At 42.2% G+C, this 25,610-nt stretch overlaps 1 protein-coding gene across 3 annotated transcripts in view; it reads left to right on the forward strand.

Annotated features, from left to right (window-relative positions):
• The window catches only part of LOC134541304 (uncharacterized), a 475,001-nt gene that overhangs the window by 158,731 nt on the left and 290,660 nt on the right, over nucleotides 1-25,610 (forward strand). For all 3 annotated transcript variants that reach the window (XM_063384632.1, XM_063384633.1, XM_063384634.1), the window contains exons 2-4: nucleotides 10,087-10,553; nucleotides 17,494-17,659; nucleotides 25,457-25,592. In XM_063384632.1, coding sequence (XP_063240702.1) covers nucleotides 10,087-10,553; nucleotides 17,494-17,659; nucleotides 25,457-25,592 — 769 coding nt within the window. The remainder of the gene's footprint in view (nucleotides 1-10,086; nucleotides 10,554-17,493; nucleotides 17,660-25,456; nucleotides 25,593-25,610) is intronic.

The following is a 25,610-nucleotide window of genomic DNA, read 5'->3' on the forward strand; positions in this document are numbered from 1 at the left end:
GTCACCTGACACCACGGGACACGCAGCGTGCACAACACCACACGGTCACCCAGTCACCCGGCCGAGTAACGCCTTTCGAATTAGATACTTCATATACGGCTCCCAAAATATTTCCATAGTAAATAGGTATGTTGAAATCTACCTAAGCCTGTAGGTTGTACTGAAAGGGATTTTTTATAATGTTATAAGCCTTTTCACAGCCGAGATGCTTGTTCAAAAATTGTTTACCTTATTTTGAACCATTTTCCCACATATACCTTTTCAAAATGTTTTTTTTACTGTAGTCCGACATGCAATTGTGGAACATGATCTGCTAGGACCCGCATGGTACCTGTACCATAGTAATGGCACGCCTAACAGCTGTAAGCTAATTGGCTGCGTGCAGTAGTAGCTGCCGGTCCTGTTAGCACGGGACTGGACCACGGCTACCAACTGTGCGGGAACAGCGTGGTGCAGATGCCGGGCTGCTGTGTGAGCAGTGAGTACCGCTTGCTTACACCCTGAGGCGAACAGTGGTCACTTCAGCGTCACTTGTGCTTGATGGTCCAGCAGGCTGGAGGCAGCTGGGACATTCAGGTACGGCACGTACGTAACAATGGTACAGCTGCCACATGCTCTAAACGCTAGTACACTCCAACTAAATGCTATTGTATGAAAACATAATTCTAGTGCGCTTGAACAAAACGCTAGTGCGCTTGAACATAATTCTAGAGCGTTTGATCATAACGATAGTACCTACGCTTGAACATAACGCTAGTACGTTTGAACTTACGCTAGTACGCTTGAACTTACGCTAGTACGCTTAAACTTACGCTAGTACGCTTTAACAAACCGCCAGTAAGCTTGAACATAACGCCAGTAAAGCTTGAACATAACGCCAGTAAAGCTGGAACATAACGCTAGTAAAGCTGGAACACAACGCCAGTAAAGCTTGAACATAACGCCATTACGCCTAAACATACTAGTACGCTTGAAACTAAGGCTAGTTTATTCGTTCTAGACGACTAACAATACTAATATATACGACGGTAATCTCCCGTTAGAATCGTAATAATAGTATGAAAGCTATAGTCTACAAGTAGCGCAGTGTTTTACATTATGAAAAAAATACTCAAATCCAATCACAAACTTACATTTAAATAAAATGTATTATAGTAGCTACTTAAGGGAACAGAATCCTGAATTATGTGGCGTCTCATATTCCTTTTTTTTTTTGCTCATGATTTTTAACAAAATAATTAAAAACCATATTTTTATAAAAGTATTTTTTTCTGCTAAATAAGTCCTTATTACTAGTTTTTATGAACTTGCCAGTTTTATTTCCATTTAGTATGCATTGAAAACTTTAAATCATGATATATACAGTTTTAGATTAAACGTTCCACCTTAAAAATCTTTGTTTTAATTATTTCATTCATAAATCAATAAAAAATTAAGATTCTCCAAAACCCTAAAACTCAGGTTTCTATGTTTAAAAAAAAAATCTAGTTTGAAGATATCTGTTTTACTTACTAAAAATGATGTGTCATTTCGAAAAATACATACGAACAGCTAATCCAAAACTGTGTACCACATGATTTCATGTTTATAGTCCATGCCACGATTGACATGAAATAAAAGACTTTAAGTTCATTAAACCATTAAATAAGGACTCGTATAGCAAGTAATATGGTTAAATTATGAATTTATTTCAAATCATGTGAAAAAAATATTTTTTTTCAAAGTTAATAAAATTCTTTCCTTAACTAAGAACTCAGTATAAAAGTATTAAGTTTTATTTCGTCATTACAATTCAAGTTTAGGAAAGCATAACAATTTAAATGAAAAATGTATTAAAAATGTTTTTCCTTAGAATTGTCCTAATGCTCGTGTTTCTTGAAACACTGCGTGCTACTTCGGTTTTCAAGGCTTGGCAGCATCTTCCACCTTGAATTCCCCGTGGAAACTTTTCCGTTTTGTAGCAGCAGAAACTTCTTTGATCGACCATCGGCAATCCTAGGTTGTAACTTCTTCACGCCATTTAGTGTCCTGTTCGAGCTCTGTATTAGCTTTTATCCTGTTGTGCGAGATGCTGCTCCAAACACTTTACTTTACCCTCGAACTGAATTTTGGTTTCGACAATTGTTTTCTTAATTTCTTCTTGAGTAGCAACTAAGTTCATCGACAGCCATCTTCCTTGTCCACAAGCACTATTAATGTATATTACTATCAGTACTGTCCTATTACTACACTATGCAATATCCTAAACTTCTACTCAGGCTCAAAACTAAATTCTGTGCCTAACACAAATTTCAATCTCACAAGTAAAAAATCTATTATTTTTACTTTTTAAGTTATTTTTATTTACTATTAATTATTCAGAAATAATTTATGGCTATCCCACTTCTGACACAAAATGTTACGAGTGGGGAAAACGGATTCTTAAGGATAGCATAATTAATTATATACAGTTTTATTTACTACTGATATTTATATTACTTGTTAATTCACCACACTTAATGTCTGTTCATAAATTACTAAGTATGTGTCCAGTCCACAGTTCACACTCCTCACAGGATCTAGGTACAACAGTGGTTCGCCCCTAACCTCGCGCCTGTCCACACACACACAGTCTCGCGCCACTCAGTCGCACTCTCTCGATCCCGTAGCCCCACGTCGCGCTGCTCGCCAAAAGGGGGGGGGGGGGGAAGTCTCTTGTACTCCTCGCCGAAGACGCACTTCACTCCATTCGCCTGTTGGAACTCCAGTGGAGGCCGGCGTCGCTGCTTTTATACTCGTTGGCCGTCTTTCTGGAACAGACTGGAGGAGTGGTTGTGACGTCGCGTCATCCCGGGGTCGACCCGACGTTCGAAGCATCCAGAACAGCGGTGCTTATTCACGCCACTCCACACCTGCAGAATTCCCAGGCCGTTGAGGGACACATGACAGCGCCGAGGAAGGTTGCAGCGGGGGCAAGGGGCCGGTATAGGCGCGTGACGTCACTGGCAGTGCTAGGCCCCTCTGTAAGGCCCGCGTGGCGAGCCTGCTTCCCAGTTCCTAAATATATCATTAGAGAAATTAGTACCTGCTCGTTTCGTACTGCAATTTGCTTTTTAGTTTTGATTTCTAATTTTTTTTACTTATGCTTCTGAATATTAAAAAAATGCAAAAATTTATATCTACCTCTAATTACAGTTTCAAGTCATTTTAGAACACACGTTGAAGTTATTAGAAAATCAGGTGTTCAATATTTACAAAGATGTATATATTTAAGAGAGATTTTAGTTGCAAACATTCTTTTAGTAAATCTTCATGGAAAGATAATACCTAGAAACTTTGTATCTTTTTGAACCAATATATCAATTTCTGCATTTGTATTGGTTCGAAGAGAGAGATGGTCGTGACAGCTGGGAAGTGCGTGAACACTCCCCACCTGCAGGGAGTACTCCTGTGGGCAAGGCCTGGCCTCTGCCCCCGCGCTCTGACTTCCGGCCGGTCTTTGTGTCGCTTCCGGCGGCCCGGCCCACTGGTGTGCTCTGCGGCCCACTGCCACACTCGCTCGCCGGGCGGCGGTTCTCAGCCCCGCCTGGCATGTGGTGCATGAGAAGCCCAAGATGTCCATCAAGTTCTGTCCCTGCCCGAACACGCCCGAATATTCATCTTCGGCCAACCTCAGAGATTTGTTTCATTTTTGCGCAGGTAAAAATGAATTCAAATATTAAAAGTGGTCGGTTAGGTTAGCTACATTAAAACACTTTAAAACACTATGTACGGTTAGTTAGGTTAGTATAGCTACATTAAAATAAACGGAGAAAAATATATATATATATATATATATAAATAAACCCGAGGTTGACCGAAGATGAATTGTTCGGGCGTGTTCGGGCAGGGACAGAACTTGATGTACATCTTAGGCTTCCCGTGGGGCATCTGCGCCAGCGTGCTTCTAGCGCCGTGTCTCTCGTCCTGCGTAGCGCAACTGTGACAGTTGACACTACATGGCGGAGCAATGGAGATGAAGGGTTGTTCATGCATAAAATCATTCGGAAAAACACGCAATTTAGCCACTTATAAATGTTCTAATATTACATTTTAAAACCGAACTACCTGTCCGTCCTCCGCGTATTCCTAAATGCTATTCGTGAACAGACCCCACTCGGTTATCTTGAGTGGTTTTCCAATCACGTTGTGTGCCCGGTTGTGGTACTTTTAGGGTTATTCCGTTATTCCTGTGAGTTGGTAACGACTGCCCCCTCGTGAGTGTAAATTTTTTGTTAGTATTGTAGAAACTTAGACGAATTAAAACAATTTTTATAAAAAAAAATTGGTTGTCTGTAAAGTCGGTTTACGGACGATAGTTTAACGTGACAACGTCATAACAAAACATTGATGAAATGATTGCATACTTTTATGAATAAAATTGAATCATTTTTATTGAATTATCACTATCTTGTATGGATACAAAGGAGTGAAATGAAATCTACAATTTAATTGATAAATTTACTTTTATTTGCACTCATTAATTCAAATATGTTTATTACTTTAACGAACAGATTATTTTAACTAACTTTTATACATGTTTGCTATTTAACTTCTTCCAATCTGTGTTATTCTGTTAAGGAAGGATAGGACGATGATAGGAAAAGTAGGAAACGAATGGGAGTGTTTCAAGTTTATAATGTGCCTCGAAATAGTCAAATCGATGGTTGTTCCAATCGAGTGGAAGAGAGATAGATGCGGCGCAAGCGTACAATGAGCGTAATGGGACACGGCGTAACGGGACAATGTGCGTAACGGGACACATTCGTGCGTGCAGCCGGCTTTCATCGATTTATTTGACGTCATGTCAAAAACACAAATAAAAGGAACATACGTAACTTAATCCCTTTGACGTATATATGTATCTCTGTTATAAGTGCACAGAGGGAAGGCGGCCCACTAAGGGCGTGTTCCAATGCTCGTCAGAAGTGGACTCCGACCTTGAGCGATATGCCATGCCGTGTTGCTGTTGCGGTGCTGCCTGTTCGGGTCAAGGTGGCTGTGCGTACCACGATCCTCGTGCCCGTGCCGTAACTGTGTCCGTGTACCGTAATTGTGCGCATTGTACCGCGGTGTGTCCATTGTGCGCATGCCTACCCACCGGTAAATGTATGTTGCCGAAATTACATCTGGACGATATATACATGTTATGTTTGTTTGCCCCTCTTACGTTCCTAAACCGTACATCAGATTGCGATGAAACTTGGGTGAATTGTTACGTGCCTGCCCGCCAATGTTTCTGAATTAGTACAACCAATGTATGATTGGTGGCGCGCGAATGGTTTCAAAAATCTGTGTATGTCATATAATTTATTGTAGCATATACAACATGTTATGTATTAAAACAAGAAACACTGTTATTGGAAATTAAACCTGAAAAACTTTATTAACAGTTAAAAATATGTTAAACAATTTTGTTTGCATGGTTTTAATTTCTTAATGGTGCTAATTTTGTCTCAAATATGAATATTACCTTTTTTGACTATGTTGTTATAAAATACTGTCAATAATAAATAGAATGAATATACAAATGTTGAAAGACCATTTTCCTTATACGTATGTGATATTTTTTCTTTAGGTCTTAAAGACATACTGTATGACAGCAGTTATTTCTGTGTTTAAGTTTTTTAAACTAAATGCTTTTGTTTTACTTTCTTTATTTTTCCATTATACTAGCAAAAATATACATTCATTAGGAACCAAATAAAATTAATTCAGAATATACGAAAATTTGTTTTTAGTAACATAAAATACATATTTAATAAATGGAATGTTATTTTTAAATAGACACAATTCTGTAATTAATGTGAATTTCAGTGCAGTTCGTGTGTTGCTTCACTTCCGGAGCTAGTGTTCTTTGCCTGGTGTTGCGGCTAGTGAGCTGCCTGGCGTGTTCGGGAAGTAAAACTGCGGGGATACCGTCTTTACAAGCACGTGCAGGCTTGCGCTGTGTACCAATACCTCCTTTAAGGGGCCCGCCTACCTGGTCACACACGGTGTGCAGAGCTTCAGGAAAAACAACGCGATTTCAAAACTACTCAAAGCGCGCTGTCGCCTCTAAGCGCACGGCTGACTGGCGCGCAGTCTTCTCGTCGTGCATAGCGGTGAACATAACATTATGTGGCGGAGAAATTAAGAAATCCTTACAAAATCTGTACTGGATTTCCTATGCGTTTTAGTAATTTGTACTCATCTAAAAATAGTTTGACGAAGGAATACCGATAAATAGAGACCTGCAAAATTCGCGGATTCATTGACCTCTAGGATAGACTCCACAGTCCTTTAAATACTCGCGGAAATGACACCTGTTCATTGGCTACTGACGCGTGAGACGTCTCAACTAGGCTGACCGTAATTCGGCACTTTCTTGGTTTAGTGTTTCCCATTGGCTCACAGTTCCCCGGATAAAATGTGGGCCAATCGCAGAAGCGGTACAAAGGTATAGTTGTTTTGATGCTAGCCTATCGCGAAATGAATCCGCGAATTTTGCATGTCTATACCGATAAAGAACTGCTTTTCCACCCTCGGCGTAATCATAAATGCTTTACGTAGACAGACAGACCTGCCCTGCACACCGTGTGCTGTGGCGCAGTGGAGTGGCCGGGGCTGACATCTGCCTCGTGTCTGACCGCCGGCGCCGCCCCAGAGACGCCAGGACGAGGCCACGTGGCGTCGCGACGCCTGCACCACCCTCCCTCCCCCTCTCCCCTCTCCCCTCTCCCCTCTCCCTCACCCGGCCGCGCTACTGCAGCCGCGCGCAGTCCTGCGCCCCGCATCAGGAACACTCTGCAGGCGAAGGCCGCCGAACGAGACTAGGGCCCGGGGGAAAATATAATCTTATAAAATCGTTATAACATTACCTATCCTGGAGGCAGTTTTCCCTTACGGGCAAGGGGAGGAGAAATGCAAATTTTTTTTAAGGAATTTCCCTAGCAATGAAGCTTATTTGCAGTGGCTAGTAGACAAAAAACATATTCATGTCTTGATCTATCGCCAAACTGTCTGATCATATTCTTGGCACACAAGTTATATAGTTTTATATATATTTTTTCTAGCTCATGTGGTGCAGCTGGCCAAAGCATTTTAGATACTCCGTTACGTGGTGAGTTACGTCTCTTAGGATAGCCCCCACATGGCTCACACACAGGTACGCAGAATTCAAATTTTGGGAATAACGGTGTGTGAATATGATTGTAAGATTTAGTTAAGTTGGTGAGCCAACACAGATTATTATAGTTGTTTTAAATAGGAGATCCTTAAATAAATCCAAGTAGTTTGGGTTGTAAAAGAATGTAAGTGAACTGAAAGTGTGTAATGATTGATAAATGGGGAAAATAACTAAACACTGTTACTCACTCTTCTCTACACTGGTGTAACGTCAATGTCTCTTTGGAAAAACCTTGGGAGACTGGTGGATCTTGTGGTTTCAAATACATCAGTAACAAATGCAATTTCGTCGATATATGCACCTATATATATTACTTTTATAGTTACTGGAAACTGAGCTAACAAAACATTATGACAATAAACATGATAAAGAAAGAAGTTAGTTCCTTGACATACATAATTTGACTAATGAATTATTAGTTAGACATTACAATGGTGGCTAATACACAAATTGAGTTAATCTTGGTTTGTAGGGTCGACCCGTTGTAAAAATATTACGAGATGACTTCCACAATAATTAACAATAAGAAGAAATAATTAACGATAAGAATAAACAATCCCAGGATTATTATGATTGGTATGTCGTGTAGTTAGTTCTCTAATTCTATCATTTTGGCACGCTGGAGGTCTAACGGAAAATTTGGAAATACGATGTTTGGACCTAGGTGGCCGAAGATGAAGTCTCACGCTGGAGTTGGCCTACCTGGGTCCGAGGATGGAAAGAATAGGTGGTCGCCATGCTTGCTCTGGCTCTTGAACCCTGTCTGTGGACAAGCCAAATCGAACATGATTAGACCTGGTTCACAGAGTCATTAAACGAGCAAAAATGCTCACAAAAACGGTGATGGTTAGGGAAGAGAAAAGGTTGTCGAAACTAACCAAAACAGAATGTAGTTCGTAGCACTCAGCAGGTGTGCCCGCCGGGAGGTGATCGAAGACCGTCCCGAACAATGGACGCGGATGCACTCATCATGATAAAAATTAGAATTTAGCAAAATATAAAAATCTCTACATAGGAAACACAGACTGACTAATCAAGGTCTAAAAAAATAGGGAAAAAAATCCCTTTACGAGAGGACTACATTCTCATATGATGGCAGAAGTGAAGTCTTGCTGTGGGCTGGCCGTGGACGCAAGGTGGTCAGTATGAATGCACGGCACGAAGTCTCTGCAAGGCGGGAGCGACTATTAATTAAAAAGGCGCTTTCTTTCGAAAGAAAAGGGGGGGACTTCGCGGCTTCCGGACCGAAAGTTTCAGTAGATTTCCGAGGGGGTGGTCGAGAAATACTGACTTAGAATCTCGATGTTGATGTTAGTGGCCGATCGCAGTGTGACCTACTGAGGGGTGGCCGAACCAAAATATGATCGGCTAGTGCATCTCTCGCACGAGGCGACTTAAAAAGCATGGGCCTTATGGAGACTAGTGCAGCACTCTGGTGGCTCGGAAAAGAATTACAGGGCACTGCTTGTGGCGTGAGTCGCCTGGGGGGCAGGCGTACCTGTTTCATAAGTTAATTCTTCCTGTACCCAGGGGCGCAACAACAGGGGGGGAAGGGTATTTTGCCCCCCCCCCTTCTCTGAAACCTTGAAGTGGGAGCAAACGGGGGCAAAAAAAGTGCTGTGTAATCAATTTTTAGATGATAAAACTGCTTAACCCTTAGCCGGAGACGTGAAAATATTTGACATATCTGGTGACGTGGTGCCCCTCAGACCCCAAAATGTTTTGTAGAAGTTAACTGATTAGAAATTATTTTTGTTACATGTAAAATTATTTAATGCCTTTTTTATACTTATTAATTAAATTAAAAAATAAATTAGCAAATAATTATTCACCAATTATAAAATACAATTTTTTCCATTGTTGCTTGCTCAAATAAATCTAAAAATGCCTATTTGTTATAATTGCTTTTTTAAAAAAAATAAGCAGATGGTAGCCTAAAAGTTTTATTTGCTATTCAATATAGATATAGTGACAAAACAAAATCTAGAAAACTTCTATGAATAATAAGAACTTTTCATAAAATCTACAACAGATAATTTTCAAAAAAAAAGAAATTACTTTTTTCCTCTCCAAATATTTTCCTTGCATAACCAATGCAGCAAAATATATAATCTAGCTAACTAGAAAGCACATGCATACTTATATATTTTGAAAATGGCATTTTTACATAATATATTATATTAGCCGAACATTGTTTGAAAAAATTAATTTTTTACGAAAAGTCACTCTGTAGTAGAGTATTTGTTTGCTCTGCAAACATCACACATTTCTTTTCCACACACACTTTGATCACTTAAGTCACTAAAAATATCTTTCAATCACTTAGAAATAGTTTCGTCATAATCTGGATCACCCACACGTACACAAGTTCGTTTAGAAGCCTTTTTATCACTTCTGAGATAGAAACATAACTGGTGACGTGGTGCCACTACGACCCCAAGTTATCTTTGCGACCTGATATCTAGCGCCAGACAGCGTAAACAAATCTGACACTGCAGGAGGAGACTATGTGATATCCAAGCGAAAGGTAGATGGTACCACAAGCAAGTGCCTTGAACTGCACATAGATGGCGGCAAGTTAAAGTTTTGCTGGGGTCACGGAGACCCCACGTCTCCGGATAAGGGTTAAATAGCACCATTTTCCACCTTGAAATACACATTTTCCCGGGGGAGGATCCCCGGACCCTCGCTTCAATAGGGGGGATCGATGATTCTTTATAAAAAGGTATATTGCCCCCCCCCCTCCCCTTGGAAATTTAGTTGTTGCGCCCCCGCCTGTACCTGTGAATTCTTGTAGGACTTGGATGTCACTTGTAATCAGTTGTGTCCATGTGTATATGTTATATTCTATTATGACTTGGATAATGCTTCATAAAAAATATTTTTTGTTTTTGTTTCAGAGTGTGAAACAAAGTGGAATCCCTCAGCTGCGCACGTCGAAGCCCTCGGGCATCCCGACGCCGGCGCCCTCCAGACCAGCGACGGGCGACGACAGGCAGCGACCCTCGCTCCTGAAGAACTTGTTCGCCCTGAAGGCCGGCCCCAGGGACCCGGAGCCCGCCGGCTCCAAGGGCCAGGCCCCCGCGGCCGCCGACTGCTGCGACTTCTCGCTCGGACTGAGCGACAAGAGCGCCGAGGTGTCGCCGGCGTGCGACGGGCTGGCGCGACCGAGGCCGCAGGATTCCAGCTGCGGCCAGCGAACGACCGACCCGCCCCGGCTGGAGGTGGGCGAGAAGGTGGTGGTGTGCGGCCACCAGGTGGGCACTCTGCGCTATGTGGGGCCCTTCCACCGCGCGCAGGGGCCCTACTGCGGCGTGGAGCTGGACGAGGCCCAGGGCCTCAACGACGGCTCCGTGGACGGCCGCAGGTACTCAGCACACTCAACACACTCAACACACTCAGCACACTCAGCACACTCAGCATGCACGTCCCTTGAGTCACGAGGCAATCCTTCTGTTAGAAACTACTTTCACAAACATATTGTCAACATGAAAAGAAACGTTTTGAGACAAAATACGTTCAAGTTGCATAATGATCGTCAGAAGACAATTACAGTATGTTCAGATTAGCTGGATTGCACGAAATATTTGTTTAATTTTGTGTCTTTTGTGAACAATAGGTTTGGTTTCACTGTAAATCGAGCCCGGGTCTATTATGTGGAGAGGTAGTGGTTTGAACACAACCACTGAGTACTCTTGAGGCATATGAGAAGGGGAGCGAAATGATTTTGTGTTGTGTTTTGTGCAAAAAAACAACAAAAATCAGATGCTACCTCTCCCTCCTCCATCCCTCCATTTAGGTTTATGTGGGAGCATAAATACAGGATAATCATAAAGTCCGTGAAACATTTCAAAAAATCGGTACAGTGAAATGGCTATGAATTATGTAACAAATTATATACCACGTGAAAAAAAACTCAAAGTTTTTTTTTTCTTCACTAATTATAAATGTTCTGTGTGTCCACCTTGCGTCACATGCCACACATCTAATCGATAGTCCAATTCTGCCCATACCCGACCCAGAATATCAGGAGTGATGGTAAGAGCAGCTGCTACGATGCGGTGTCTCAATTCGTCAAGGTTCTGTGGTAGAGGTGGAACATAAACACTACCCTTGATGTATCCCCACAAGAATAAATCGCAAGGTGTCAAGTCCGGTGATCGTGGTGGCCACGGGAGTAGCACTTGGTCAGCGGCCTCCCCATGGCCCATCCAGCGATGTGGCAATGTCTCATTCAGATAATCTCGTACCACATTGTGGTAATGAAGTGGAGCACCATCTTGTTGGAAGTTGAAGTCCCTGCTATCAGCTTCAAGTTGTGGCATAAGCCACAATTGCAGCATGTCGAGGTAGGTGATACCAGGGACAGTTCTCTCAGCGAAGAAGGGGCCATAAACTGTCTTGTTGGACATGGCACAGAACACGTTAACTTTTGGCGAATCTCGGACATGTTCGAGAGTTGCATGTGGATTCTGTCCCCCATATTTGTGTGTTGTGTCGGTTGACTCTTCCTGAGAGATGAAAAGTGGCTTCGTCACAATATTAATTTGCTTGCAAAGTCATCGTCTTCAAGACGGTTCTGCATAGCAATGCAGAACTGCAGTCGGAGAAATTTGTTATCGTGGCTGATGGCTTGCAGAAGCTGCAATTTGTATGGCTTCACTCTTAATCGCTTACGAAGAATTTTCCACACTGTTGGCTGAGGGATGTTCAATTCTGCACTAGCCCGATAAGTTGACTTCTTGGGACTTTCGCACCATCATGTTCCGTACACAGTGGCGTAGCGTGCCATCTCGGCGCCTGGGGCGGGAGACCTATTTTGCCGCCCCCATTCTATAGGTGCTTAATTAAAATTAAATTTCACATGCAATGAGGTACCTTATATTGAAGTTAAAGTAGGATGAGCTGTTTTACAAGCGGATTCTACGGGCCTTATGAGCAGCGAAGTCAGAAATAACTTTGTCAAAATCAATATTAACAGCCAATTCTTGTTCAATTGACAATATAGCCAAGTTTGATAGTCTAGCGGAGCTCATAGTAGATCTGAGGTAATTTTTTATTAGTTTCAACTTCGAAAAACTTCTTTCACAACTTGCAACACTAATCGCCAAAGTCAAATATATACCTACGAATCAAGATGACTATATTTGGAACCGAAATTCCGAGATTCAGTTTTTGAATGAACTGGAAGAGCTCCATCGGTCCTTTACAACTTATATCTTCCTCTGATTCAGAACAGGCAACAACAACAAACTGCTGAAGACGCTTCCGCTCCATCTGAAACTCGTCCTTGTCGATGTCTTCTAATACATGGGAAAGATCCCCGAACTTGCTGTCCAAAAGTTTCGCTGGCATAAAAAATCCGAACTTGTCCGATATTTCTTGAATTTGCTGGAATAGAGTCGTCATTTCTTGAATGATCTTGTCGAATGATGCGATAATCTCTCGACGGATTTCCTGTTCGTGAGACAAAGCTGCATCTTCAGAAGATTCATCGCCATGCATGCGTTTTTTCCTGCGAATTCTTCTCGTTTTGAGTTCGATTCCGAGTTTTTCGCAGAGAGTCTTAGCAAAGTCAATTGCTTCTTGCACGAAACGGTCTCTACTTTCCACTAAGAGGGTTTTCAAAGCGCAGAGTTTCTGAGCACACTTATCCACACTTAGTCCTCGTTGCTGCAGGTAAATCTGTGCGTCATCTACTTCAGGTAGCACTGCAGCCCAAAAGCCAAGAAAAGTTAGGAAGTTAAATGACTGCATGGCTGTCAGGAGAAGACTGGCTCCCGATCTTGTTTCGGAAGTTTGAGATGAATCTGTTAATTGTTCCAGTACCTCAAGAACTACCTCAAACTTATTTTTAAGCATCTTGACAGCTACATGTCTAGCGCTCCAGCGCGTTTCAGTGACTCGTTTTACTGCTTGACCTGTGACGGCAACCAAAGCGTTCCATCGAACAGTTGATGCGGAAAAGAAGGCAAACAGCTTCTCCAGAGTTCCAAAAAACTTCACGGAATCCACTGATTCAGAAGCAGCGTGTACCCCAGCCAAGTTTAGTGAGTGGTTTGTGCATGCAACGAATATAGCTTTCGGATTCAGTGCTTTAATCCGGGCTTGAACTCCATTGTGGATCCCTGACATTGTGGCAGCATTGTCATAAGCCTGTCCTCTCAGATTCTGTATGTCCAGTCCGTCTGATGTTATCTTCGCGATTATATCGTTGCTGAGATCTTCTGCATTTTTTCCTTTTGGTTCGAAGAAGTCAATGAAAGATTCTACCACGGCGACTTTTTCTCCTTCGATATGTACGTATCGCAGAACTTGGCTCATTTGGTCATTGTGGGAGATGACTGGTGTGCTGTCGAAGATTACGCAATAATATTTAGCTTCTTGAATACGACGGATGATGGTGGATCGAACTTGCTGTCCCAGTAAGTTTATAAATTCATTCTGGGTTTCTGGAGATAGATACGAAACTGAGACTCTTGCTCCCAGCTTTATCTTTGTCAGGTGTTCCATTAGAAGAGGGTCGTATTTAGCTAGGAGGTGCACTAACTCCAGAAAGTCCCGCGATTGCCACTATCATCTCCTCGAATGTCTTCTCGATGTCCTCTGAAGGCCAGATTCTGTTTGGCTAAGAACTGGATAATATTCAGCAACCTGTACAGTACATCCCTCCACTACTTCTCCTCACTTTCGAAAACTTCTTGTTGTTTCTGATCGATGGTTGCTTTACAGTTCAGGCGAACTTCCAACTCCTTCCATTTCAAGAAGCTCTGTTCATGGCCCAGGCTATTTTCATGGTCTCCTATTCTTGTATTTAGCTTCCACCATTTGTTGAATCCTTCATCAGATGCGAAGCTAGAGCCGGAATTGCCAAACAGCTTGCAAGAAAAACAATACAAGGATTGCCCCTTTGACCCCTGGTGCGAAACTATAATTTGTGGATTTTTGGGATTTAAATTAACGGACTAATAAAACTGAAACTGGGATTTTACGTTCAGCGTGTTTCACCCAACCCCTGCCAGACCTAGAAGAAAAAAGGCGTCGACCGTTAGAAAATGACTTAACTGAGAAGGGCTTGTAAACCCATAATTTGTAATTTGCTAAATTTTTGGTATATTTATTTGCATGTTAAGGTGTGTCAATTTTTTGCTAGATTTCGCCTATGTTAATTGGTATTTACAGCGGTGATACGCCCGGTGCGTATCTATATTTGTATTTGTATTAATATGTTCTTATATATTTTTAATGCCTTTTTGGTAATTATATTTAATTTTCGGAGCTCCGAAGTATATGATCAAATTATAATTTTTTGGGGGAATTGTTAAAGTATTTTTTTTAGTATTATTATATAGTTATTTTTTTATAAGTAGTAATAGGGCATGTATTTTATGATGGATGCGCCTATTTGTGATGAAACGATTTTATGATATATATATTCATTAAATGTTGTCATATAAATTTTGCGTCTTTTTAACTTGCTGCCTCCTCTCACTGTTCGCAACCTTATTAGTATTTTTTAAGCCTGCTATTAGTTTGGGTTTTAATATTTTTTGGGGTTTACCTGCGCTCGCGGTACGGGGCAATATAGGAGTTTTACTGTGTCCCGGTTTGCGGAAGTTGTTTGGTTTGCCCTGGGTTAAGGTCAAACTTTACAGTACAATGCGTAGTACTAAATTCAATGAGTGCGAAAGAGAGGCATCGACACGGGCCGACGCGTGAAACAAAAGATTTTGTATGAGTAATTAACATAATGAGTGCCGCTCAACTCGGCTCGCGCGCGCCGGGCGGCGCGGCTTGATGCGGTGTTGCCGTTCGTATGTAAACAAACAAACGTTATAAAGAGCTCTGTCAGTGATTTCGCAGTTTTTCTTTTAAATAAATATTAAAAAATAGTCGGTGCGCAAAATGTAAGATAAAAATGGAACATTATAGTGTGTCTGACACATGTAATGAATGAATCATAGATCAGATCTCAACCCGCTTCACCGGCGACCCGCCCCCGCGGGTTGCCGCCCGGGGCGGGCCGCCCCCTCCGCCCCACCCACGCTACGCCACTGCCCGTACACAATCCACTGTGTGTTGGCACACGCCTGGCCGACCCGACCGTTTTGCTTCGTACAAACAGCCGTCTTCCTCGAATTTCTTGAACCACTTCATTATGCTATTGTAAACTGGTAGTATTTTGTTAAACTTGCCACGGAAAGCTCTTTGGACACTCACTACCGATTCGCTACAGGCATATTCAAGGCTTTCTCTGCCTGGTTCGCAGCCATTTTCAGTAACTACATGCACTAACGCCCCTGTCGGTTGTTTTTTAAAATAGTTTTTTGGCGCTACATTCAGAAAAACTTTGAGAGTTGTTCTTTCACGCGGTATATAATTTGTTACGTTATTATTTTCCATTTCGCTGTACCGATTTTATGAAATGTTTCATGGACTTTATAATTACCCTGTATGACTATCCATGAGTTGTCCATGTCCCCAAACTGGAGTGGAGGAAGGGAAGTGGTCCTAGGAACTCTGGGTGGGTTAGAAGTAAGAGTATCGCCTGCAGGAGCTTGTGTGTGTTTCGAAGTAAAACTTCTTTGCTGAGGGGATAACAATTTTCGAGCATGATAGCATGAGGGGAAATAGCTAGGTATGTGGTGGGGGAGCCGGAAGAGGAGGGGAATAGTTAGGTATGTTGTGGAAACCGATAAAGGAGATGGCAGGGAAAGGTGGAAATTAAGTCGTGTACTTGCTTTCTTGCCATCTTGCACACTTCAAATTCGCGATTATTTCCTGGGGGTGACGCGTCGCGCTATCCCCACTCCGGGCCGTTGGTGCCGTCGTTGATCGCTGGAGCAGCCTTGAGCAGGCTCCACGTGGCGGCGTGCGGCTCAGGTTGAACCCCGCCATGCTGCAGGGATAGGCGGGTCGCTGCGCCTGATGCCACCCGACTGTAGGGAGTATTTGGGCAGAGGGAAACACAGCGGGATTTGAGATTATTGTTGTGCACCACGTCACTGGCCATATTCGAAAGAAAATATTTTTCTTCCATGTATGTATTTTTAATTAAATTACTTGTGTAAATCAGTATTGTTAAACAGTGTTATGTGAGTGTTGTTTTAGCTGTGTAAATGTTTCTGCTGGTATAATACCTTTCACGCTTTAGTTTGACATAGGTATTATTATTTGTCGCGAATTCTTATTTGATTAACTAAATCACACATAGTTTTTTAGTTACGAGTGCACGTGTGTGTAAATAAAAGTTAAACAATGAGGCGTGAATATTTATCGATCGGAGTGTAGCTGTGGGTGATTGTGGCTCAACAAAGTAGCATTGAGCTAGATCCTGTTAGTATGCCATGTCACTTTAACGTGCCAGATACCTACCTCAGAATACACACGTCCATTTGGACAATTAGTTAAGCTGCACAAACTACCTAATACGGCAAGCTTCAAGGTTAAGAATTATTTAAATTAAAAGTTTGTTTTTAATGCACAAGAAAAAATTTAGTACATTTTTTATTTAAAAAAAACTCTACAATGTATTTATTCGTGTGGAAAAGAGATATTTCATTTGAGATAATACCCACTTCCTTAGTGTTCTTAATTATTATTTTTTGTTCTATTAACATGAGTAATTTATCTATATATACAACTAATAAGCAAGAAGTTTCACTTCTGTCGCGCGTGGACTGCACGCGCACATGTTTGTGTAACTCACGTCCAGAACTGATGTGGTCCCCCTACTTGAGTGTAACTGGATGGGTCTTCTGCGACCTCGTGCTCAGTAGGAAGTTGTTTTACATGGGCCATGACAAAGCATGGTTACCTCTTTGTCCAGTAGAGGACCCTGGCTCGTTGAAAATGGATCTGGAATAATATGCCCTTCCATTTTTTTTGTGTGTGCTGTGTTGCATCCACATGTATGATGAGCGATGGCGAGTAGAAAATAAGAGTGAAACTTCCCGACCCCTCCTCCCCTACTGTCTTTGTTAGTAGTGACAATTCTCATGTCATAAGGGTATATTCGTTATAATAACAAAGGAGTTTATATGTGCAATATTTGCCATGTTAATACTTTGTCGAAATGATGACAATCCATCAGCACCGAGAAAAGGTAATATCAGAAAAACAGAACAAACATTTGTGGTTAATCAGTTTTCAGACGTACGTATGATTAAAATATAAATTGGAGCTGTATCGCCCCATAAACTTGGAAACAATGTTAGAGATACATTCGTGGACTATAAACATGTGTAGTGTGCAGTATTTGAACAGTGTTACACCGGTGTGCTGGATGTGGGATGTGCTGGATGCAGGTACTTCCTGTGCCGCAAGAGGTACGGCATCCTCGCACCGATGGAGAAGGTGGTTCCTCTAGCGCCCCCGGGAGCCGGCAGGCTGCGGCGGGACACCTTCTGCATCCCCAAGGACAGCGCGCGGTGCCTGCTGGCAGGAGGGGCGGACTGCGAGGAGACCCGGCACGTGAGTGGCGTCGAGCTGCATTGTTGCCCCTTGGAAGGGCAGCCCTTCAGGATTGTTCTGACAGAAGTGTTTTTGAAAGGTTGTCTGAATTGTTGCCCCTTGGAAGGGCAGCCCTTCAGGATTGTTCTGACAGAAGTGTTTTTGAAAGGTTGTCTGAATTGTTGCCCCTTGGAAGGGCAGCCCTTCAGGATTGTTCTGACAGAAGTGTTTTTGAAAGGTTGTCTGAATTGTTGCCCCTTGGAAGGGCAGCCCTTCAGGATTGTTCTGACAGAAGTGTTTTTGAAAGGTTGTCTGAATTGTTGCCCCTTGGAAGGGCAGCCCTTCAGGATTCTTCTGACAGAAGTGTTTTTGAAAGGTTGTCTGAATTGTTGCCCCTTGGAAGGGCAGCCCTTCAGGATTGTTCTGACAGAAGTGTTTTTGAAAGGTTGTCTGAATTGTTGCCCCTTGGAAGGGCAGCCCTTCAGGATTGTTCTGACAGAAGTGTTTTTGAAAGGTTGTCTGAATTGTTGCCCCTTGGAAGGGCAGCCCTTCAGGATTGTTCTGACAGAAGTGTTTTTGAAAGGTTGTCTGAATTGTTGCCCCTTGGAAGGGCAGCCCTTCAGGATTGTTCTGACAGAAGTGTTTTTGAAAGGTTGTCTGAATTGTTGCCCCTTGGAAGGGCAGCCCTTCAGGATTGTTCTGACAGAAGTGTTTTTGAAAGGTTGTCTGAATTGTTGCCCCTTGGCAGGGCAGCCCTTCAGGATTGTTCTGACAGAAGTGTTTTTGAAAGGTTGTCTGAATTGTTGCCCCTTGGCAGGGCAGCCCTTCAGGATTGTTCTGACAGAAGTGTTTTTGAAAGGTTGTCTGAATTGTTGCCCCTTGGAAGGGCAGCCCTTCAGGATTGTTCTGACAGAAGTGTTTTTGAAAGGTTGTCTGAATTGTTGCCCCTTGGAAGGGCAGCCCTTCAGGATTGTTCTGACAGAAGTGTTTTTGAAAGGTTGTCTGAATTGTTGGCCCTTGGAAGGGCAGCCCTTCAGGATTGTTCTGACAGAAGTGTTTTTGAAAGGTTGTCTGAATTGTTGCCCCTTGGAAGGGCAGCCCTTCAGGATTGTTCTGACAGAAGTGTTTTTGAAAGGTTGTCTGAATTGTTGCCCCTTGGAAGGGCAGCCCTTCAGGATTGTTCTGACAGAAGTGTTTTTGAAAGGTTGTCTGAATTGTTGCCCCTTGGAAGGGCAGCCCTTCAGGATTGTTCTGACAGAAGTGTTTTTGAAAGGTTGTCTGAATTGTTGCCCCTTGGAAGGGCAGCCCTTCAGGATTGTTCTGACAGAAGTGTTTTTGAAAGGTTGTCTGAATTGTTGCCCCTTGGAAGGGCAGCCCTTCAGGATTGTTCTGACAGAAGTGTTTTTGAAAGGTTGTCTGAATTGTTGCCCCTTGGAAGGGCAGCCCTTCAGGATTGTTCTGACAGAAGTGTTTTTGAAAGGTTGTCTGAATTGTTGCCCCTTGGAAGGGCAGCCCTTCAGGATTGTTCTGACAGAAGTGTTTTTGAAAGGTTGTCTGAATTGTTGCCCCTTGGCAGGGCAGCCCTTCAGGATTGTTCTGACAGAAGTGTTTTTGAAAGGTTGTCTGAATTGTTGCCCCTTGGCAGGGCAGCCCTTCAGGATTGTTCTGACAGAAGTGTTTTTGAAAGGTTGTCTGAATTGTTGCCCCTTGGAAGGGCAGCCCTTCAGGATTGTTCTGACAGAAGTGTTTTTGAAAGGTTGTCTGAATTGTTGCCCCTTGGAAGGGCAGCCCTTCAGGATTGTTCTGACAGAAGTGTTTTTGAAAGGTTGTCTGAATTGTTGCCCCTTGGAAGGGCAGCCCTTCAGGATTGTTCTGACAGAAGTGTTTTTGAAAGGTTGTCTGAATTGTTGCCCCTTGGAAGGGCAGCCCTTCAGGATTGTTCTGACAGAAGTGTTTTTGAAAGGTTGTCTGAATTGTTGCCCCTTGGAAGGGCAGCCCTTCAGGATTGTTCTGACAGTAGTGTTTTTGAAAGGTTGTCTGAATTGTTGCCCCTTGGAAGGGCAGCCCTTCAGGATTGTTCTGACAGTAGTGTTTTTGAAAGGTTGTCTGAATTGTTGCCCCTTGGCAGGGCAGCCCTTCAGGATTGTTCTGACAGAAGTGTTTTTGAAAGGTTGTCTGAATTGTTGCCCCTTGGCAGGGCAGCCCTTCAGGATTGTTCTGACAGAAGTGTTTTTGAAAGGTTGTCTGAATTGTTGCCCCTTGGCAGGGCAGCCCTTCAGGATTTTTCTGACAGTGTTTAGTTTGTAAAGTGACCTAACCTAACCTAAACTAACCACTGTCAGAAAAATGCTGAAGGGCTGCCCTTCCAAGGGGCAGCATTTCAGTCGCCCCGAGCGCCATGTGCCCTCTGGACCCTCCTCGTCTGCTATAGGCATATGCCCCGGTCACTCTTCGCTGTTGCGTTCAATTGATGCTTTATAAAGACACATGCAAACAATAAAACAAGTCGAGAGTGACTAAAATGCACTCGTGTTTCCGACCCTGACTCATTCGTCGCTTCCCCCCAATATAACATACCTCCCCCCGACAAAAGCCTCTTCCCCAAGAAAAGCAGGGTTGCCAAATCGACCTCTAGTCGTAATAGACCTATGGGATCGTCCATTAATCACGTGAGCCTTGAAAAGGGGGGGAGGTGGTCGGGAAAAATCACGAAATATCACAAGGGGGGAGGGGGGTGTAGAGAGATATCACGTGTATTTATTTTTTCGCCCGATTTCTACTAAACCGAAAAGCAACGCGTGACCTTGACTCGCCGTAGCCAGGCAACAATATCCCCGCCCGCCGCAACATGAACCACCCGGCTCGGCTTGCCAGTCGCCAGTAAGACTGATTTTGGCGCCGAATACATGCGTAAATAACATATAAGCCTTTCCTTTATTATTTTTATGCCAGTGAGAATAAACATGCAACCTTAATGTGTGTCTGGACATTTTTATCACTGTGCTTAATTTTCCAGAATTAAATTAGATTACACCTATATTTAAAGATAATATTCTGAAATTTTTAAAAATATTTTGTACCAAAAAAATACACGTGATTTATTGGGGGGGGGGGGGGGGTTAGTATAAAACCTCACCACAAATCATTAGGGGGGAGGGTGGATTAAAAGTTTGCTAAAAAAAAAAACACGTGATTAATGGACGAGCCCTATCTTCTGGCACTAAGTATGTAGTTTAAAATATCTTAACTTGGTGTAGTAAACTTTCAAGTTTTAGTTGTTCTCACGAAGTAAGTATTCAGTTATTTTCTTATGGTGTTTCCAGACTGTGACCCGTTAGTAAGCACCAGGATTGTTTATGCCCTATTGTGACATATATTAGTTTAAAAAGTCAAAATTAAAGAAAAAAATGATACTCCAATATGGCAGGTACTGGTTTTCCTTAATAATCCCGATTAAAATTTGTCTTTAAATGAATTTATATCAAAGGCTAGGTACATACCGAACCCAATTAGAGATGTTATGTAGTATGTGAAGTAACATACATACTGTGGCAGATTCGAGGTTGACCTCGTTGACACTAATGCCATGTCCCGCTACGTGCTTGACGGCACGAACATGATAAGTTAGTTCGAGAATGGCATATAAATATCTTCGAAAATATGTTACTGAATGTCTACTGTACATTAAAAATATTTTATCATGGACGACAGACACTTCAAACATAATACCATGGTATGTGTTTTATCTGTTCAGTCAACTGGCTGCAATAAATCGTTAACGGGAAGTAAATACTGATGACGCCATTTTTGTTTCGAATGTTTTGAAGCTATCATTTAATTTCCAAAATTTGTATTGTTAATACTTGGTATATGATCCAGTGAAATGTCTAAAGTCATTGGATGCTATTATTCAAACATTTTTGGTAATAACTACCACTTTAATAATACTATAAATAGACGTTATATTGTGGTGTTTAAAATTATCTTTAAGGCTGATCTCTGCCTTGACGAAGGAAAATTTTCAATATCAACGATAAAAAGGTTGTGAGAGAATAAAAGCTATTTAAACCAATATGGCGTCTTCCGCATTTTATTGCTCCGGCTAGTCAACAATTACTACGTTCTTTAAATTATTCATGAAAAAGGAAATTTTGATTGAATACAATTTTTTGGACATACACCATTGCAGTTTTGCACTGTTTTGTCATGGAAAAAATTCAAAAACGCAAATCACGAAATTCAAAAAAATAAAATGAAAATATAAACCTGAAAGTCAGTGCTGTCCGCATCCCCAAGTTGGGACAGCATTCGTCAGTGGCAACATTTAACATTTAACTTTTAACTTTTAACTTTTAACTTTTAACTTCAACATTCTCCGAAAACTCCGTCTGACCACTTACCCCGACGCCGACCGCAACAGTCTGGGCCCAAAGCAAACATACAATCAGTCCAAAGAAAGCAAGATTTTTAAAATACGTGATGGTAGTAAACAAAATTGAAGCACCCGAAAAACGTTGGTAAGCATTTAAATAAATAGAGAGAGAGATAAAACTAGAGGCAAAAAACTATTCAAGAAGTTAAAATTACTCTTACAAATCATTTATCAAAATAATTAAAGAAATTAACATTTAATCGCGGGCGAGAGATGCAAAAGAATACTACAATTATAAAGTTATATTTGTTTACCTTTCCACAAATAGGCAAATTAGAAAATTCTGCCAATTATAAAGGAGTGCCATCACTTTAATAGGTACTAAATATTTAGACACTTAAAAGTACCTTAAAAATATTCACTAACATTATTGAAAAGGTTTGCAAATACAACTGATTTTGGGAAGAATAAAAAAAAAAATATTGAACAATTTTTACATGAAAAAGTCATACAAAACGTTTATTAAAAGTAGTGCCGGCATAATCGTCTTAAAAAAAGATCCGTCGCGACTCAAATTCCGTGTGCAAAAAGTCTTCAACTACACAGTTTTCTGTTTTCCATAAATTAGCCACGCCCATGTATATCTCTTTAAAACAAACTAACGGTCTTGCTTGGGGTCGAATGGCTTGCGTCTCGGCCAACGGGAAGACGGGGACCCTGTAACTTGTAATTGCGAAGTCCAGTGTGGAACAGCATTCGCATGAGCGAAGAAATTCACACCTCAAGTTTCAGTAGGTGGACAAGATGCAAAAAAAAAAAAAAACGCCCTTAAATACACCGAGCAGGTTTCACTGTTAGCTTCCCCGAAGCAGCTGAACATGGTGTTTACACCATTCCGCCGGCAAATATACACGTCACATTTAGACACGGAATACTTGCTCGCACAACTCGTAAGGAACGTCACATGAGTCAACTATCTCCAGTTCGATAGGCGTGACACACATAATTGTAGACAGAATCCCCTTTGTTAAAATTTCCATTGAAGGCATCGCGCGGCATACTGCTTCGAAAACCCGAGGCGCGTGGCGGCCGCGTCTTGCCACAACCACATGCAACCACTAGACTGTCCGGCGTCCACCCCCACGCATCCTGACTGCGCCTCGCATCCACCCCCACTCACGTACCGCACCTCGTGTTTACCCCCACTCACACGGACCATGCATCACCCTGGCCGGACTGCGCGCCAAAATGTAACTCGCACTGTATAGAGTTTATACTTGCATACATAAATACAAATAAGAATAAAATCTTAAGTTTGCTATCTCCCCAAAAATAATTTTTTATATAATTAACCTGATTTAAAGTTAGTTAAAAAGTTACCTTAGACTTCAACTATCTTAAAGCATGTGTTTGTCCTAGTTTCTGAGTTTCTACTCCAGTTTTTCTCAAAGTTATTTTCTAACCTGATACCATAAGAACTATATTTACCAAAACTAATTTAAATTATTAACAAATAAAGTGAATAAAGTAAATTATAAATGTAAATAAAACTGACATAACTAAAATGTTCAGGAAATAGTTACAATAATTAAAATACAGTGGCAAGCCCATGCCACAAACCCACATAGAACAAACCTAAATCAGCTATGCCAAACAGATAAACCCAACATTATACCTAAATGGAAATTATGGACAGCACTGAGAGCACATTCAATCTTTAATATCAGACAGCACAAGAATTCCATGGAAGGAATTTGTCATTAAAAAAAACAATTTCAACAATATCATTAAGGTCGGTATCCCAAGACAAAAAAATATTGTTTAGGTGTTGAATATGCTACACATGTACCCTAACCAAGTGCACGATAGCACGTGGCCAGTTCCTTATTTTAAGGCAAAGTATTTTGGTGTTTATTCGTTGCCATTCTGTTGCTCAAATTCCGCGCATGCGCAGAGCTCACTTTTAAGTTGATTTCGTCCAGATGGCGGACCCGCGTCTGGCGCTATGTAGTTAGTATGTAGTCATTTATGAGATAATTGGGGGACGTACCAAGCGTGATGTGCCAAATGAAACTTTATGACAGCGAAGCTGCCCTGGAATGCATTTTGTACACTTTAATGGTCATCAAAACAAATAATCGGAACTTTATAAGTACTTGAGAAAATTAAAATTACTCCATTTAAATTCGCTCAATAGTGCTGTTATCTGTAGGAATTTTAGCGTAGTAAATGTATTGATGGTTGCCAAACATTTGCTCGAATACATTGAATCAGTTTCTAGCCTCGTTTCATTATCTAACAGGGATTGAGTGTGGACACATTCTGGAATACGGTCTATGAGTTGTGTTTCGGTTGTATCCCAACAAGGTAGTGTTTGTTCGCTACCTTACACGAATGTCATTGAAGGTCGCCCTAAATGCAGGCAGACAATACCGGGACAGTTGCGACATTTCAGGAACAGGCATATGTTCCCATGTCAGGCAAAAACGGATATCGGACACCGTTCTCCCACTGTGTTCGCCTGTGCTGTTATTTTTCACATGGCTTCATTTCTTCCACGGAATTCTTGTGTTGTCTGTTATTTAAGTTTGGATGTGTTCATCTGTGCTGTCGTGGTGTTGTCCATGATACCTGTTCAGGCACATAGTTGGGTTTATCTGTTTGACATCAGCTGATTTAGGACTGTTCTCTGTGGGTTAATGTTTTCAGTTTACTTCTTAATTGTTTTCCATGAGAGTGCAAAACTGCAATGTCGTATGTCCAAGAGATGGTATTATATCTTCCAAGAGATGGTATTATATCTGCACTGGACAAGCATCTCTGTGTTCCAACATATGGTGTACACCCTCCACCTGTCCTCCCGAATATGCGCCCTTTAGGCTAGATTGGTAGTCTGCTTACAGATATTTTTTTTTATACATTCGAGAACAAGTAATATTAAGACAGAGCTGTCAAGGGATTACTTCTCCCCCTCCCCCCCCCCCTTCTGAGCTGGAAGGTGTTAGCTTCACCTTGACCAAAGTCACCGCCTTATCCCCGTACCATACTCAGCTGACCAGACAATTGTCTGTGTCATGAGCCCTGAGACCAAGGGCGCCCATATGAAAGTTTGTAAGGGTGGGCAGAATTTGTAGGGGGAGGTGGGGCAAACCATCACAAATGCCAAAATAAAATGGCCAAAAATGGCCTTGAAGGACTCAAAATTGGCCCAAAATGCTCAAGAACACCAATTTTTTTTTTCTTTGCTTGAAAGCTAGGGGGAGCCACGGACCCACCCTGCCCATAGGCATGGGCGCCCTTGCCTAAGACCTCATCAGCTCTGCTGGCGCCTACATCACGCTGGGACCCGGTGAACCCGTGGTCCGGTGGAGGTCCTAGCCGTCCGGGCTGGTAACAGGAGCAGTGTTGTTGCCGGTGCTGAGTACGGGGGATCGTGTGTTGCGCAGGTGCCCCGCCAGAGCCCGCCCGCCTCGCCCGGCTGCGGCGCCGACTGGGGCTGTCCCTCGGCCGAGCAGCCCGGGTGCCGCCCTGCCCTGCACGAGCTCAGCAAGCACGACTCCTTCGACCAGGACGAGTCCCTGGGTGAGTTGGGCGGTCCTC

Source organism: Bacillus rossius, chromosome 18 (assembly GCF_032445375.1).
Source record: "Bacillus rossius redtenbacheri isolate Brsri chromosome 18, Brsri_v3, whole genome shotgun sequence".
In the NCBI taxonomy this organism is placed as follows: Eukaryota; Metazoa; Arthropoda; class Insecta; order Phasmatodea; family Bacillidae; genus Bacillus; species Bacillus rossius.